Genomic DNA, 12,517 nt, shown 5'->3' on the forward strand with positions numbered 1-12,517 from the left:
TCAAAAGGAGAGAAATGAAAGTTTCACTTTTAAGTTTATTGTGTTATATTGTAATGCATTTAATAATATATCCTTATATAAGTGTGTAAATTTCATTATTCATCTGTACAACTGAAAAAAACCTAGAACACATTGATAGTGAGGAAGTATTGGAGATAGTTATAAAGATTTCCTCTAAAGAGACAGGCCTTGGAGAGGGACATGGCAGGGGAGAGGGGACATGTTGCCCTTGGCTTTCTGAATTATCTGCCACTTTTCTTTCTCCTGAGAAAGGAGACCATAATTTGATTGGTTCCACGAGATGAAGCTAAGCTCTCCTTTCTCAGGAAGATGGATGGTAGATAAAAGTATGGGCTTTTGGAAGTTAATCAGAACATGCTCAGATTCTAGGTCTTCCTCATACTAACTGAGATCTTGGGCAAGTTATTTAAATTTTAAGTTTTAGCTGAATTAATGGGCTAATGCATGTGAATCATGTAGCATAGTCCTGGACGTGATAAGCCATCAATAAATGGTAGCTGTTATTCTTGTATCAGATATATCCCCATGCATGTTACATGTTCTGGCTGGCTGTTCCTGGACCTTGTGTTAAAGCTGTTCTATCCCTCTCTCTTTTTCTGTCTCTTGACTGGCTATCTCCCACTGTAGACTAAATGCTCCTAGAGAGCAAGATTCATGTCTCATTCTTACTTGTAACTCCAGTGCCTCATAGGGCACCTGCCATCTGTCAAGAATTCAACACAGGTAGGTTGAATAAATAAATGAATGGACCCACATAGTTATACAAAACTGAGCTCCCCAAATGCTATTTAATTCAAGCACAAAAGAAGTATGCGCTGCCCATATTCCTTCATGGAATTAATCTTTTCTACTCCTTTGCCCATGGTTTTCATGTCATTTGTTGAACTTCCTTGTATTAAGGCAAGGGCCAGCAGCAGCTGACATATGCTATTACCTTACCTAAATCTAAGGATGATGTCTCTGGGCCTCGGAGAGGCTGGGCTCTCTGCTCAGCATCTGCACTGATGAGATCAGATCCATCAGCCTTTTTCTTGAGGGATGAGGTTTTTGATGAGGCCTCCAACTTCTTGGCTTTGGTTTGGGTTTGAGAGACGGGTTCACTCAGGTCAAGGAGATCTAAGCCTGTGGTCAATACTATCAGAGATGGAAAAGGTTAAGATAAACTCACTCACTGCTCTGAAGTTATTTTTTAAAAATAAGTTTCAGTCGGGTGCTGAAGGATTTTGTGGTTGTAGTGTAGGTTAGAAGTATCAAATTACCCATTTGTCTGTTGAAAGGCATCTCAGTTCCTTCCACAGTTTGGCTATTGTGGACATTGCTGCTATGAACACTGTGGGGTACGTGCCCCTTCTTTTTACTACCTCTGTATCTTTGGGGTAAATACCCAGTAGTGCAATTGCTGGGTCATAGGGTAGCTCTATTTTTAACTTTTTGAGGAAACTCCTCCATACTGTTTTCCAAAGTGGCTGCACCATCTTGCATTCCCACCAACAGTGTAAGAGGGTTTCCCTTTCTCCACATCCTCTCCAACATTTGTTGTTTCCTGCCTTGTTAATTTTTGCCATTCTAACTGGTGTTAGGTGGTATCTCAGTGTGGTTTTGATTTGAAATTTCCCTGATGGCTAATGATGTTGAACATTTTTTCATGTGTCTATTAGCCATTCGTATGTCTTCTTCGACGAAGTGTCTGTTCATGTTTTCTGCCCATTTCGAATGGGTAAAGATGTGGTCCATATATACAATGGAATATTACTCAGCCATCAGAAAGGATGAATACCCACCATTTGCACTGACATGGATGGAACTGGAGGGGATTATGCTAAGTGAAATAAGTCAAGCAGAGAAAGACAATTATCATATGGTTTCACTCATATGTGGAACATAAGAAACAGCATGGAAGACATTAGGAGAAGGAAGGGAAAAATGAAGGTGAGGAAATCAGAGGGGGAGACAAATCATGAGAGACTACAGACCCTGGGAAACAAACTGAGGGTTTCAGAAGGAAGGGGGGTGGAGGATGGGTTAGCCTGGTGATGGGTATTGAGGAGGGCACATATTGCGATGAGCACTGGGTGTTATATACAAATAATGAGTCATGGAACACTACATCAAAAACTAATGAAAAAAAGAAGTATCAAATTAACTTAGCTCACCAATGATTTCTAAAGATGGTCTGCATTTAGACTAAAAAGTTTGCTGTTTTCCTTTATTTTGGCACAGTGCACAAAATACGACTTAGACCAGCCTCACCAGTGATGAAAGTTTAAGTAAAATTAAAATAATAAAATCGAATATGAATTCAGGTACTATTTACTTTATTGCTTTGCCTTATTTATAGAGAGATATATTTTACAGCACCGTTTTTCCAGAGATGAGTCTACCATATTCAGAGATATGTTTGCAAAACAGTTATGAGGAAGATTTGGAAAAGTTTCTAATGTCTTTGTGTTTTAAATTTCGAACTACTAAAGTATACAGGATATAAAGGGATGCTGCTAATCATCTTTTATTTAATTAAGCAGTTCAATCAGAAAATGGCTTGCTATTTGGGCTCACACCAGAGAAGTATTTTACAATCCAGAGCTGATGAATAGGTACACATGTTAATGCCTTTGCTGCTTAATATGCAAATTTAAATTTCAGTGTAACAAACCATAAAATGGCTACACTTTAACTTCCTAGCAGGTTGATTACATTGTATTATATACTCTAATGAAGGCAGAAATAATTTGTTCAGATGTAAAGTAGGCAAATGAGAATGCAAAAGGCAAGCTTTGTAACTCTTCATCTTTCTTTCTCTTACAGTGCAAGTCACCAGGGTATGACTAGCTCATCGTGAGAAATGGAAAATTTCAATTAGGGAAGGTCCCTCCAGCCCTGCCTCTCCACCAGCTCAAGCACCTGAGAGCTGGCTTCTGGCCTGGCCTGGTGGCTTCCTGGCCTGGGATCTCTTAACCCAGATAGTTTAGGAAAGTCAACAAAGTGACAGAGAAATCCTGGTGTTAACACTTTCTGGCACCATCCACAACTATGACTGCACCATTCCTCCTCTCTGACCTCTTGGCTTATCCTCTTGGTCAGGAATGGATTTTTGTTGATATCTCAGCACTCTTTCCGTATGCTTCCTGCTTAAACTCAAGGCGGGGTCAGGGCTCAGTGGAGCTCACAATCTGGATTTCTTTAGTACCACACTGTCCTCATGAGCTAACCACCCCTACAGGATCCTTAAAATAGTTTGTTAGGCTGTATTCTCAATAATCTTGTTTTCTGATTTCAATTACAAATCACAGTGGTTGAATGTTAATGGGGAAGTGGAAAGACCTAGCTCTACCACTGCTTAGCTGTGTGACTCTGAGTAAGTTTCTTGACTTCACTGAGTTTCAGTTTCGTCCTCTGAAAAATGCAGGTTAAGTCGTTTAGGTATGATATGAAGATTAACTCATCTAATTTGTATATTGACTGTGTAAAGTGCCAGGCATACAGTAGGTACTCAATAAATTCTTTGGTGGCCAATTTGTGATGCTTTTCTTTCTTTTTTGTTGAGCTCCTCCTAGTCTCCCTCCCTGCCTTTTCTTTTTTTTTTTTCCTATTTTGGGCAAGAAGCAGACCGGTACATTGACAGAAAGGAGAAACACCACTAGGAATAAAACAGAGAATGAGACAGAGATATTGGTCTACAGAGGACGCTATGAAGTAAATATATCAGAAAATGGCCTGAAAGCATCAGCTTATCTCATCTGAGTCTTCCTGAGGAGATGGGAGCCACTTTCCAGGGCAAAGATGCTCTGAGATATGAGCAGTGTTTTGGGGCCAGCAAGCACCTCAAAGTGGGGCGGAAAGAAGTGGCTTTTAGAGCTAAGCTGCCTGGCTTGGTGTCTAAAATTTAAGCATGGCAAGCAGCCGAAATAGGCTAGGATGTAACACATTTCATATTCTTTGAATGTTTAAACAGAAATTTCCAGGCCACTATTATGTTGGCAGAGATTCTAGGCCCACCACGATTTCCTTATAATAGAAGGAAGGAAATGGGTAACAGTCTCTGGAATGCCATATATGTCTTTTTACTAATTGTACAAACGATTAGGAATTAGTCACTTGCTCCTATACTTCTTTTAGAAGCAAATTATATAGGACTGTCTACTCGTATATAGGAAGTACATTTGTTACAGAGTAATAAGTGGTGAGTATTAATTTAATTCTATATCTGCTTCTCACCATTCAGAATACATGAATTACTAAAAGAGTGAAATGCAAATTCAAACCTGGCTCAGCAACATTCTTTGCCTCTCCAGACTGGCCTGGGCACTTCCTGTGTTGGTTCTGAGCTCTCTGTTCCTTTGTTCTTTGCCCAGCAAATGTGAAACAAATGCTTGGCACACACAAAAAGCTCTATTTGTTCCCCTGTTGATGAAGGGGGTAGCTTGGAAGTTGAATGGTAAGCTTTGAAGCTGAGAGAGTCCTTAGGGACTACAATTTCAAAAGCATAGAAGGATGGGTGTAGCCTTTTACTTTCTGGAGAAAGACAAATTGCATTTTAGCAAGTGTGTGTGTGTGTGTGTGTGTGTGTGTGTGTGTTGTGTGTTGTACACATATGTGCTTCAGTTAAGACTTAGAAATAAAGGGTCTCACTGTTCCATATGGACTTTGAAGGGGGCATATCTTGGCGTGGAAGGGGATATTTGCTCTGCTGATCTTCTTAACCCAGTTTTAAAGATTCTCTTAGGCATATGAAAGTTTGGGTTCTGGAATCTGTGTGTCTACATTGTGATAACCACTTCTTACAGTGGATGTGAAAATGTGTGTATGTGTGTATGTGCATGTGTGTGTGTGTGTGAGAGAGAGAGAGAGAGAGAAAGACAGAGAGAGAGAGAGAGACAGAGGGACAGGCTTGAAGAAGCTACGTTGCTGGCTTTAGAGATGGAATGGGAGGAAGGGGACACAAGCCAAGGAATTCCAGGTACTCCTGGAAGCTGGAAAAGGCAGGGAGACAAATTCTCCTTTAGAGTCTCCAGAAGGAATGTAGCTCTGCGGACACCTTGACTTTAGGACTGGTGACTTCCAGAACTGTAGGATAATAAGTTTGTATTGTCTTAAGCCACTAAACTTGCAGGAATTTACTACAGCAGCAATAGGACAGATCGTAGGGCAGCGTCCATGCCAGGATGCAAACACAGGCCTTAACACTCCCAACCATGCGTTTGTCACCACTCTTTGCTAGACTTTATCTGAACCTGGATGCGATGTGCTGAACTCCTTTGATATGCCTTAGCTCCCATTCATCTGGCAGTTTGGGTAGTCTGAGGCATAATTTAAATAGTTGATAATCTCAGAAACTTTTTTTTGGATCACCTAATTTCATCGGTGGAACTTCCTGAAGATGGAAGCTGCAAGATGCTACGTAAGTATTTGTTTCCATTTATCTCAACGACACCTGACTGAAGATCACCTATTGAACTGGAAGGCTCCTATGGGGTGCTGAAGATGTTTACGAATGCTAGATTACTTGGGCTGTAGGAGGTGAGGCTGCTTAAAACAGTTAAAATAAAATAGCACCTATGATGAAGCTCTGATTTGATGCTTTGATGATAAGCACAATGCTATTTATACCACTATAATACAATGAGCCTCAAATTTTTAGTGCATTTCTTTTAAGGAATAAATTGTACATTGAGTGGTTAGAGAGGACAGATCAAGGGACACCTCTGACTGGTGCAGTCACAGAATGTGCCACAAGGAGCTGATGGGATCTCTGTTCTCTTTTGTAAGCTACCCTGGCATTCTAGAAACCTGGTATTCTTTAATACAGCGGCTACAAAGCAAAGTCCCTTAGGAAGGATTTTGCTAGTGATGTCGAATATTGGACTTAAATAATTCAACGAATTTTTGCTTATTTTATTGAATTATGTAATTAAAGCTACTTCCCAAATTTTCTTTTTTTTAAGATTTTAAAGATTTTATTTATTCATTTGACAGAGAGAGAACACAAGCAAGGGGAGCAGCAGAAGGAGAGGGAGAAGCAGGCTGCCTACTGAGCAGGGAGCCCAATGTGGGACTCGATCCCAGGACCCTGGGACCATGACCTGAGCCGAAGGCGGACCCTTAACAGACTGAGCCACCAGGCGCCTCAATATTACACTAATTTTGCAATTAAAATATTTAATTAGGTGGCTGTGACAGGAGTGTGAACTTTGTTAAGGGTAGCTCTTCCCATCCATATATGGGTCTCTTATAGAGGTATTCAGGTCCCATATCAAGGAGTGAAATTATTATTTTTTAAACCATGTTTAAATGGTTAAAATGTTTCTTCTATAGTAACTGTCCACCTAGTGGCTCAAGTTGAGGGATAAAATTCTTTTAGATCATACAGATTGATAAATACAAACCAAGGACCTCCTGTTCTACTTGGTCTTTAGGAAAGAATCTTTCCTGTACTTTGACATATGTTAGATTTTTTGGGAGATTAAAGACCAACAAGTTATTATTGCAAATTTTATAGTAAATAGTTGTCCTATAATGTAATCATGATCTTAAAACATCCATTGTCTAGTAACGTTCCGAGCATTTGATATATGCATCTGTGATAATATACACTTATTTGTCATTTTAAAATCAAGGATATTAGCAATGATTTTAGCCTACCTACCGTCTAGGGATACAGTCTGAGAGGGTCAAGGAATTAGCTATCATCTAGATTACAGATGAATTAAAAGATAATTTAGGGTGTTAATGGCAAAGAGATTAAAAACATCCTTATTTGATCTGCTTGATATTATCATTATGGGATGACAAAAAGTTAACCCTAAAGAAGAAACGAGCAGAAAGTAAAAAAGATAATTAAAATACTTAAGAAAAAGATTATAATTTAGAACTTCTATGAGACAGAAGATTGATATGTTCTCTTAAAGTCAGTAGAGGAAAAAACCCTATCATCTGAGTGACATTTGGAAGAGATAAATATTATCTATATTGCATTCTGTGCTAATTTATATAAGAGCTATATTCCTTAAATATTTAAGTAAATGTTATGATGGTGGCACACTAGCTTTATTTTTTCATTAGAAGAAAATGCCAAGTATAAATGCCTCTCAACATAAGGTTCTTCAAATTTCTTCTTGATTGATCTGGTACAAACTTGAAGCAGGTTTTCTTCCATATTTTACTCCAAGATTGTTTAATATCCATTCTGTAAGTGTAGAGATATAAATAATACCTGGGATGTAACAGACACTTAAAGTTCAATGGCTGTCCTGATTTCTCAAAGTAATTTTGAACTATTCTATAAAATGACAATGCTCTATTTAAAATTACTATTTTTTTATTAAAAATTTGGACAGAAAATGATAACTATATCCTTTGTCCAGAAACCTTAGCTATAAAATCATTGGACCAGATTGGAATTCTTTCCAAGGTATATGTATGATAAAATTTTTCCTGTTTAAAGATGTATAATAATATTGCATATTGAGATACCAAGTAGTGGGTTCTGTGATATTTTTTAAAAAGTATATTTCTTAGGTATTAAAAATATATAGTGTTTGTGCCTTGAGATATACTTTTAAGATTAAAAAACACTATCAAACAAGAGTATTCCTTCAGGATAAAAATCTGTGTGACCCAGATGTACTGAGTGCTGAGGACAGTCTCAAAATACCATTTTTGTTGAACCTCTGCTTTGGAGGGTGTTGTGGACTGAACTGTGTTCCCCCCCATAATTCATATGTTGAAGTCTTAACCCTCTAGTACCTTGGGATGTGACTTTATTTAGAAATAGGGCTGTTGGAAGTAGAATTAGTTAAGATGAGTCATATTGGAGTAGGTGCCTAATCCAATATGGCAGGTGTCCTTATGAAAAAGGGAAATTTGGATAAAGAGACAGACACACACAGGAAGACATGCACACAGGGAGAATGTCATATGAAGATTGAAGTCATACTGCCACGAGCCAAGGGACTACCAGAAACTAGGAAAGAGGCCTAGGACAGTTTCTTCCTGAGCACCTTCAGAGAGAGAACGGCCCTGCTACTGACACCTTAATTTTGGCCTTCTAGCTTCCAGAATTGTAAGACAATAAATTTCTGTTGTATAATCCACTCAGTTTGTGGTATTTTGTCACGAAAGCCTAGAAAATGAATACAGAAGGCAATTCTGTAGTATTGCAATCATAAAAAAAATTACATATTCTTTTAAATTTTTTCCTCCAATATTTTGTAAGTCTCTTTTATATGTTAGAAAAATCAAGGTGAAAAGTGACTTTTGAATCAAATATCATGTTGCTCTTTCTGGTAGGCCCTTCTTAAATGATTTAGTTTTAACATCAGTGGGAGTTGGAAAGTGCAGAAGGTACTGGAGTCAAGATCTGAGAATTCTATGCTTTGCAACTTTTTTTTTTTTTGAACAGTGGGAACTTCTCCATGTATCCAATTCTCATGGATTTTCCTGAAATTAGAGACACAAGTCTGTTCTGTATTTTTCTAAGGGTAGCTCTCCAGTTTTGGAGGGGTGAGCTCCAGTTTCATAGATAAGGGGGATAAATCTGATCTGGTAGGATCTGAACTTAGTTAATTTCCTGCTTAAATGTACAAAATACAATTTTATTTGCTTGATCACTCAAAGTGAGAGATGAATTTAGGAAATGATTGCTTTTGTGTGGTAGAAAGAAAGTTAATGCATCTGAAAAGGGAAGTGCTGGGTATACTGTTTTTGTAACCTGATAACTAACAGTAATGGTAACATCTGTTAGAGCTTACATAGATTGCTTCATTTCATCTTCCCAAGTAACCCATGAGATATAGATGTTGCTATTGTAGATGAGGAAACAGACTTGGTTAAGCAACTTGCCCGAGGACAAGAGCCACTAAGTGGCACAGCTGGGGCTTGACGTTGCCAAGTTTGACCCCAGAGACCATAGACTACACTCCTGCATTAACTGCCTCTATCTTGTGTTAGTTACTTTTGCTGTTGTAATTTTTAGCATTTAAGAAAAAAATTACAATTCCTTCCCATCCTCCCCCCCACCGCCCCGGTGATTTTCTTCACTTACTTAAAAGTATAATGAAAATATAGCAGGCAACAGCAAGCTGAGGACATGATGGGGATATGGAATGCGCTGAACAAGACAGTACATAATCGTTCTCTCCTTTCTCCATTAAACCCTCTCCTGCAATCCAACATAGCCTTTGTTCTTTGACTCCGAACAGCATTTTTTCATCCTTATTTGAACAACATGGCTTTGAATGTGAACGCTGACTGAATAAAATCAATGCAGAAAGGCTGCCTCTGATACAGAAGGTGAAAAGTAGTGTTTGCATCAGATCTTATGTAGCTCCGTCAGGGTGAACCCTGACTAAGTGACTTAGTTTTAGCATCAGTGAGAATTGGAAAATGCAGAGGGGACTAGGGGAGGTATGATTCATCCCAGTGGCATCCTGCATCCACTCACTGGATGAATACTTACTAGTGCCTACAGGTACGTGCCTATACAGATGAGAGTTCACTATTTGGGTAGGTTTAATTCCAGAAGAACGTTCAAATGAATTGTCTTTGTTTTTTAAGATTTTATTTATTTATTTGACAGAGGAAGAGAGAGAGCACAAGTAGGCAGACAGGCAGGCAGTGGGAAAGGGAGAAGCAGGCTCCCTGCTGAGCACAGACCCTCCCCCCCCCCCCCATGCGATGCGGGGCTTGGTCCCAGGCGCTGGGATCATGACCTGAGCCGAAGGCAGACACTTAACTGACTGAGGCACCCAGGTGCCCAATCAAATAAATTGTCTTAAGAGGAAACAAGTAACACATTTACGTGACAGAAAAATGAAATTGGCTCTATAACATTTCCAATCTCTAGGACTTTTAATTTGGTCATTTCAATCCACTCGAAGGGGCTGCCTACATTTTTATTTTACTGGTCTTTGGTCAGACAGAATATTTTCAGCCAGAACTTTGAAAAACCTTACTCTGAAATAGATGCTTTTGTTTGAAAGATTCCTTGTAATGTGACTTGAGATGCAAAGATGTAAATATGCATAGAGAAATGATTCATTGCTGATAGTGGTGTGCCATTGTTCAGCCAAGTTGGTTGGATAAAATATGTTCCGGGTTCTTGTAGAATACAAAGCGATGTATTAGTTTATGTGAAATAGTGTATGTCCTCAACTTTCGTTTGGTTGCAAACATTATTCTCCACTTAAGACGCATTACAGAGAGAAAATATGCATTTCACTGTAGTGAAAATTAGCTCTACTTGAGGATCAGTTAAAAGTGAAAGAATTACCGGCTGTGTTGGACGTTACTGGCCTTGCTATTGCCTCCGATTTGGTTTCACAGAGAAAGTCATCGATGGAGGGACTCAAGAGGGGTCTGCTTTCTTGCTGCTCATTCACCAGCTGAGAACAAATGAACACAGGTATCAAAGGGCTTTGTTAAACTGCAGAATCAGATGAATTACAATGCAGCCTTGCAACAAAATGAGAATAGCAAGCCTACCAATAAATACATAAATAAATAAATAAATAGGGAGGGGCAAGAAAGAAAAAAATACCAAGGGATGGGGAATGAGCCTTTTAGCACTGTCAACATATTTTTGATGCAGCCAACTTCAGTTTTTAAAGCTCAAGCCTTTTTTTTTCCTCCTAGAACCATTTTAGAATTATTCTCTAAATTTCAATAGGTAGAAAATGACACCTCTTGCATCACAGTTCCTACTGTTTACATGGACAAAACATTACTGAGACCCGGAAGAGTGGCCTCAGACGTTGAGGTGGCACATTCTGGTTAGGGTGGGCAGTCAGCGTTATGTGATTAAGTGCACACACACAGATCTGTATGTATGTGGATAAATGTTCTCCTCTCCTCTCTCTCTTAAAAAGCTCAAGTCATCTATGGGCACATATCCTTCCTTACATTTCCTTGGGATGCTTTTGTGGTGCATGACAAGCATTATTTGGGGGAGAGTAGGAAATACTTATATTACCTGTGCAGGTATCCAGTAGATATATTTCTGAAAATCTATACATAAAATAGATTTCTATCAATTCAGTTGTCTTGTCCCATTGGCTTGTTCTCTAATTTCAGAAATCCTTCAGTGCAATTTTTGGTTGGTCTCTAGTTATCAGTGGCAGCGAATTATTTACTTTCAGTTATTTTGCATCTCTTAGAATCCAGACTTCCTTAGGTCCTGTTTCCATGGTTAAGGGAAGAACTATACTCATGATATGCAAGTGGTTAATTCCTAAATTAACTGTCTTAGTTTTTCAGGAGCTTTTAGATTAGCCTTTCTTAAAATGGGCATAGCCATCTAGTTTTCTACTTGTTCTAAGAAAAAGATATGCCTTAAAAATCTCCAGATTTGTAAGACAATATTTTGAGAGAAGCATAAAATGAAAATTAAGTGTTATTTTCTTTATTTGTTTCTTCATTTTGGATATTCTTAAATTCCTTTGTATAAACAGGGACTAATAATTTATTCCTATATCACAGCTCTGTGAGTAGATATGCGCAACGGGCCTAAATTAGCTATAGTTTTAGAAGACCAGGGTGTTAGATCTCTACAGATAATTTTAGTTGTAAACACTAAAAAATTATAGTCTGAATTTGATAAAAGATTTCTAGAAGGGCCCTTGTCGACATAGATATCTAAATGGAAAGACAAAGGAAAAGGCACAGTTCATTGAGAGGCCTTGTCCTTTTAGGCAGGTCTGTCAAAGGCAATAGGATTTCTTTGGAGCCTCTCTCTTCATGAAACTTCAGACTTATTTTCTGGAGAAAGCACATGTAGCATTCTCAGATTTTCTCAGCACAGGAAGAAAGACATACTAAAGGGAAGGTTGTTCGGAGGGACCCTTGGGAGCCCAGGACTGAGGCACGGCTTCTCCTCTGCCTCATAAGGCCTGCATCTCTTCCACACCTACTGTCTAGTTTCCCAGCACACGTCATTCCCAGACTGAGGGAGTTGTTAGGTCTGCCCAATTCCCATAACTGAGCTGTTTCTGTGGCTTTCTTACATAGTTACAGATCAAAGGCGAAATAGCAAACTACTTTCTGAGTCCGTGTTTTTCGCACAGTCTGTTGGGAAATGCTGGGGTTGGCGTGGGGGATGGTGGCAGGTCTCTGGGGTGAAAAAGATGAAGGGTCAGATTTCAGAGATCATGGAAAGCTAATTCGGGAACTAAAAGTTTTTTGGTTTTGATGGAAATATGGAAGATGAAACAAGAAATATCATGAAACCTTTTCTTATAAGCTCTGAGGTCAGAGACTAGGTCTTACTCATACTTATATCCTTCACAACTTCGAACAGAATGTTTTCATATAAGAGGGGATCAATAAAGGCCTACCAAATGGGACAGTGACTTTGCAGAAACTGAGGATATAAAAATATCTATCTCAAACATTCCAATTTTGAATTGTGTCTTCAGGTGGATGAGTTTGGGAATCATTATTTTAGCCAGACTAAGTCTCATTTTATTTTTATTTGTATAGATAGGAATAACTTTTCACATGGACC

General features: G+C 38.8%; 1 protein-coding gene across 11 annotated transcripts in view; it reads right to left on the reverse strand.

Moving 5' to 3' along the window:
* PEX5L (peroxisomal biogenesis factor 5 like) overlaps positions 1-12,517 on the reverse strand; it is a 225,244-nt gene that overhangs the window by 82,006 nt on the left and 130,721 nt on the right. For 8 of the 11 annotated variants that reach the window (XM_027585129.2, XM_027585126.2, XM_027585127.2 and 5 more), the window contains 2 exons: positions 10,289-10,400; positions 961-1,155 (listed from right to left, as the gene is read on the reverse strand). In XM_027585129.2, the coding sequence (XP_027440930.2) occupies positions 961-1,155; positions 10,289-10,400 (307 nt within the window). The remainder of the gene's footprint in view (positions 1-960; positions 1,156-10,288; positions 10,401-12,517) is intronic. The other 3 variants (XM_035728901.1, XM_035728895.1, XM_035728900.1) reach the window with 1 other exon arrangement.

The sequence above is a fragment of the Zalophus californianus genome, chromosome 1 (assembly GCF_009762305.2).
Source record: "Zalophus californianus isolate mZalCal1 chromosome 1, mZalCal1.pri.v2, whole genome shotgun sequence".
Taxonomy (NCBI): Eukaryota; Metazoa; Chordata; class Mammalia; order Carnivora; family Otariidae; genus Zalophus; species Zalophus californianus.